This window comes from Mus caroli, chromosome 7 (genome assembly GCF_900094665.2).
Source record: "Mus caroli chromosome 7, CAROLI_EIJ_v1.1, whole genome shotgun sequence".
Taxonomy (NCBI): domain Eukaryota; kingdom Metazoa; phylum Chordata; class Mammalia; order Rodentia; family Muridae; genus Mus; species Mus caroli.
In genome coordinates this window covers 144397811-144403435 of record NC_034576.1, presented here as the reverse complement: position 1 = coordinate 144403435, position 5625 = coordinate 144397811, and the positions used below count along the sequence as shown (strand labels likewise).

Sequence of the window (5625 nt, the reverse complement as noted above, 5' to 3'; positions counted from 1 at the left end):
TACATGTGTGCTGGTAACCAACTTGGGTTCTCTGGAAAAACAGCAAGTTCCATTAACCAAGGAGCCATCCCTCCAGCCTTGTTCTCTTTGCTTTCATTTAGTATAGAACTTGAAGTCAGAGTAATAAAGCAAGAAAAAATAAATAAATAAAAGTGTTATGTGCTGGAAAGGAACAAGTCAATTTATCTTGCATATGATATAATCTTATATTTTAAAGGCCCTGAAGAACTAGGCATATGGATGCATGCCTTTAATTCCACAGGCAGGTGGATTTTCATGAGTTGAGGCCAGCAAAAGGTGCTATAGTGAGTGTTGTGGACTGGGGAGTGTAACAATGGCTGTCTTCACACTGGAGAGAATCAACAAAATAAAATAAAACAGGACATGAAAATTGGGGGGGTAGGAAAATAGGGATGAACCTGGGAAGAGTTAAGGGGAGAAGTTGGGTAAATATTATCTAAATAAATTGCAGGAGAGTCTTGAAGAGTTGATACAGTGATTTTTTAAAAAGATGAACCGTGGGGGTTGGAGAGATGGCTCAGCTGTTGAGGGCTCCAGCTGCTCTTGCAGAGGACCCAGGTTGGTGCCCAGCCTTACTCGATGGCTTACAACCAACCCACTTGGTTTACATCCAGCTCTAGTTCCAGAAGATCCAAGGCCCTCTTCTGCTCACTGAGGGTGCCAGGCACACATGGCATTAGGCATGCAGGCAAAACATTCATACACACAAAATAAAATAAATAAACCTTAAAAATTCATAAAAATTAGATACAAAAAATACACGGAGAAAGTCAACATCCTTCTTTTTCTTTTTTTCATGACTTTATTCACTTACTTTACGTCCTGACCGCAGCCCCCCATTTTCTCCCCCCATTTCCCCTCTCTTCCTCCATTACCCTCTCCCCTTCTCCTCGGAGAAGGAGAAGCCCCCATAGGTACCAATCTGCCCTGGCACATCAAGTCACAGCAGAATTAAGTGCATCCTCTCCCACTGAGGCCAGACAAGGCAGCCCAGCTAGGGCAAAGAAATCCAAAGGCAGGCACCAGAGTCAGAGACAGCTTCAATCATGAGGGGCCCCACATGAAGACCACACTGCACATCTGCTGCAAATGTGTAGGGGGCCTAGGTCCAACCCATGTATGCTCTTTGGTTGGTGGTTCAGTCTCTGTGAGCCCCCATGGGCCCAGGTTATTTAGTTCTATAGGTTTTCTTGTGCCATCTTTGACCTCTCTGGCTTCCTCAGTCCCCGCCTCCACTCTTCCACAGGATCTCCTGAGCTCTACCTGATGTTTGGCTATGGGTCTCTGCATCTGTTTCCATCAACTGCTGGATGCCTCTCAGAAGGCAGTTATATTCTTACCATCCAAGAAATGAAAAAAACCAAAGGGTACTAGATTCTGCCTCAATGGTTACCATTAAAAACAAATAACAAGCAAGATGAAGAGAAACCTTCAAACACAGCTGGAGGGAAAACTGACGCCGTTATGGAAATCAGCATGGAAGTTCTTGAAGGACTAAGAATAGGATTATCATGTGACCCAGCATATTACTCCTGGGAAGACAGCCAAAGCAATGCACATCAACAGAGCAGGACTCCTTTGCACCCTCAGTCCACACACTACAGCCAGGCTATGGGATCAGCTGAGGTGCCCACCCACAGACCAATGGGTAAAGCAAATGTGGTTTACATATACAATGGGGCTTTTAGCCATAAGGAATAAAATTATGCCATATTCAGGGAAATGGATGCTACTGGGGAACACTGTATTAAGAAAGGCAACCCACATACCCATGCATATGTTTAATGACACGACAGCAGAAGAGGGACCATTTGTGGAGAGGAGGGACTATCTGGAAGCAGGAAGAGGAACCGGAAGGGTAAGGGGTGAATGTGGTCAATACATGATGTACTTAATTGGATGCACAGAATGTTATCTTGAAATGCCTCACTTTGGACAACAAATGCACCCTGATTAAAAAACAACAACGCAAAAGGTTTGTTTTATTTTGCTTTGCTATGCTCTGCATTTTGAGATATGTCCTCACCATATACCTGGACTGTCTGGAACTTGCTATATAATCCATTTGCCTCTACATGTAACCCTCAGCAGCACCACATACTGGTTAAAAAGCTGTGTGTGTGTGTGTGTGTGTGTGTGTGTGTGTGTAAGGAAATAATTAAGAACAGCATTGAGAATCCATGACAAGTCCATGTAAACCATAAAGTAAATAAAAAATAGTAACTAGAAAATCACCTGGCAGAGAGGAGGCAGGGAGTGTGTGGGGCTGTAGTCACCTCCTGTGAGTGGGTCTACAAGTTTGCTTTCTATTGCTGTGGTAAATACCATGACCAAAGGCAGCATGCAGAGAAAGAGTTTATTTCATCTTAGAGTTTACAGTCCAACATGAAGGGAAGTCGAGGCAAGAAGTTAGAAGCAGGGCCTGAAGCAGATACTGTGGAAGAAAGCTACCTACTGGCTTGCTCTCCATGGCTTGCTCAGCCTGCTTTCTTATACAGTCCAGAACCACCTGCCCAGGGGTAGTACTGACCCCAATAGACTGAGCCCTCCCACAACACATCAATCAAGAAAATGCCCCCCAGGGCTGGCAAGATGACTCAGCAAGTAAGAGCATTGACTGTTCTTCCAAAGGTCCTGAGTTCAATTCCCAGCAACCACATGATGGCTCAAACCATCCATTATGAGATCTAACACCCTCTTCTGGTGTGTTTGAAGACAGCTACAGTGTACTTATTTATACTAATAAATAAATCTTTGGGCCAGAGTGAGCAAGGACTGAGCAAGTGGGGCCGACTAGAGCGATCAGGGCCGACCAGAGCAAGCAGAGATCCTAAATTCAATTCCTAACAACCACATGAAGGCTCACAACCATCTGTACAGCTATGGTGCACTCATATGCATAAAATAAATAAAGAAGAAAAGAAAAAGAAAATGCCCCCACAGACTTACATGCCAATCTGATAGAGGCACTTTCTCAATGGAGGTTAGCTCTTCCCAGATGACTCTAGCTTATATTAAGCTGATAGAAAAACTAACCAGGATAGCCTATGGTGGAATCCACAGCCAGATGTCAGCTTCAGCCTTCCTGACTGGCTTGCACCCTTCATATTCCGCTCTGCCAGTTGCCAGTTCAAGTGTGGGAATGGTTTTGCCTCTGTGCTAGACTTAGGCTGGAGACAGGAGAGGTTCTTGTCATTTGCAGATTGTAGTCTTAGAAGAACTGGTCCACAGGAAGGGTGCCCCCCCCCATAGCCAGCCATGTTCTTGATGCCACATTTGGCACTGAGGCATGGATATTGAGCCTTTCTGATTCCCAGTCATGTGAGCCTTCACCTCTGCCCAACAAAGAGTATAAAATATCCACAGAAAACTTCTAGAGATAAAAATCACTGTGAAGTAAAAATATGATGAATGGATTTAACAGCATATTAGACATTGCTGAAAGAAAAATGGGCAGACTTCAAAGACAGCAATATTATCCAGAAGAAAAACAGAATTAAATATTAAAATGTCTGACAAGATTGACAGCCCCTTCCATCCCTCTGTCCTTATCTTCTTTCTTCCTACTTCTTCCTTCCTTTCTCTATTCCTTCCTTCCTCCATTCCTATTTTCCTTCCTTTCCTCCTTCCTTGAACTAACAGTAGTTCATTGGACTGCAAAGTCTAAAAATAAGTCTTGTCTACATGTAAACATAAGAAGTGATCATGTGCTGAGTAAAAACACCTGGGCAGGGGTATAAAGGCCCAGGCTCAGGAGGATCCACATCTGCACACTTCCTCTCCACCTGCTCCTCTGACTTACTCCGTCCTCAACCGAACTCCAGAACCATGACCTGCTGTGGCTGTTCAGGAGGCTGTGGCTCCAGCTGTGGGGGCTGTGGCTCCAGCTGTGGGGGCTGTGGCTCCAGCTGCTGCAAGCCTGTGTGCTGCTGCAAGCCTGTGTGCTGCTGTGTGCCAGCCTGTTCCTGCTCCAGCTGTGGGGGCTGCAAAGGAGGCTGTGGCTGCTGTGGAGGCTGTAAAGGAGGCTGTGGCTCCTGTGGGGGCTGTAAGGGAGGCTGTGGCTCCTGTGGAGGCTGTGGCTCCTGTGGGGGCTGTAAGGGAGGCTGTGGCTCCTGNGGAGGCTGTGGCTCCTGTGGGGGCTGTAAGGGAGGCTGTGGCTCCTGTGGAGGCTGTGGCTCCTGTGGGGGCTGTAAGGGAGGCTGTGGCTCCTGTGGAGGTTGTGGCTCCTGTGGGGGCTGCAAGGGAGGCTGTGGCTCCTGTGGGGGTTGTGGCTCCTGTGGGAGCTGCAAGGGTGGCTGTTGCCAGTCCAGTTGCTGCAAGCCCTGCTGCTGTCAATCTAGTTGCTGTAAACCATGCTGCTCTTCAGGTTGTGGGTCATGTTGCTGTCAGTCCAGCTGCTGTAAACCCTGTTGCTCCTCAGGCTGTGGGTCTTCCTGCTGTCAGTCCAGCTGCTGTAAGCCCTGCAGCTGCCAGTCCAGCTGCTGTAAGCCCTGCTGCTGCCAGTCCAGCTGCTGTAAGCCCTGCTGCTGCCAGTCCAGCTGCTGTAAGCCCTGCTGCTGCCAGTCCAGCTGCTGCAAGCCCTGCTGCTGCCAGTCCAGCTGCTGTGCCCCTGTGTGCTGCCAGTGCAAGATCTGAGGTTCTGTCTACAAACCTCCTGAAAATCTGGACCTCAAGGATTAACCAAAACTGTATCCTGACATCCTGAAAAAAGTCTGCATCTATTCTCTGAATTTTGCCAGGGTGGAGTGCCAATATTAGCATACAGCCTACAGCCTTGAGGTTATGGGGCATATCATGTCTTGAGTTCTGTCCAAACTCCTAAATTCTCCTTCTCTCTTACTTTCATCACTCAGCCTTTCAAGGATTCCAAGGCTCCAGTTCACTTGCTGGGGACATTCTGAGACTGGATATCTTCTGAACAGAGGCTCTCACTGGCCCCTGTCATTCTAGCCTTCAAATTCATCACCCCCCCTCCCCCCAGCTGCCTGAGCCCTACTCCTTTGGAATTTAATCTCCAGGGCATGGTGGCACTGGAGACCCATAAGTTAAGTCACAAGGGAAGGAATTCTCCCATTTCTCTCCTGCAACTCAAACAGGAGCTCTCTGTTAAATGCTGTACCTGAATCATTAAATAAATCCACTGCATCCCTCCAAGAGTTTGTATACCGTGTTTTCAGTCTGTCTAATGAGTTTGTATACTGTATTTTCAATCTGTATCATTAGGAAGCCATGTGGCCTCGCTGTTACCCTCAGGCCATGCTCCCCATGGACTCCCTTTGCTAGGGTTTCATCACAGACATCTGTAGAGCTTGTGATTTAAATGATGAAATCAACACAAAGGTCTTCCTGGATATCTGTAGCCTCATGTAGATAACTGTGTAGCTCAAGAGAGGTTCTGGGCTCCATTGAAGAAATCATGAAAACAACAAAGCAAGCAAAACAAAGAAAGAAAGAAAGAAGAATGGAAAATGCAAATAATCTTAGGATTGTGTAGTGGCTATTCCTGGTTGTCAACTTGATTTATTTGGAATGAACTACAATCCAGAATTGGAAGGCTCACCAGTGACCCTTATCTGGAGGCTTGGAGATCCTTATCTGGATCTT

At 46.7% G+C, this 5625-nt stretch overlaps 1 protein-coding gene across 1 annotated transcript in view; it reads left to right on the top strand.

Moving 5' to 3' along the window:
- The first annotated feature begins 3807 nt into the window (after nt 1-3807).
- The window catches only part of LOC110298094 (keratin-associated protein 5-1-like), a 9690-nt gene continuing 7872 nt past the window's right edge, over nt 3808-5625 (top strand). Inside the window, exon 1 of the mRNA XM_021167103.1 lies at nt 3808-4325. Within this exon, the coding sequence (XP_021022762.1) occupies nt 3850-4325 (476 nt within the window). The 5' untranslated portion in view covers nt 3808-3849. The remainder of the gene's footprint in view (nt 4326-5625) is intronic.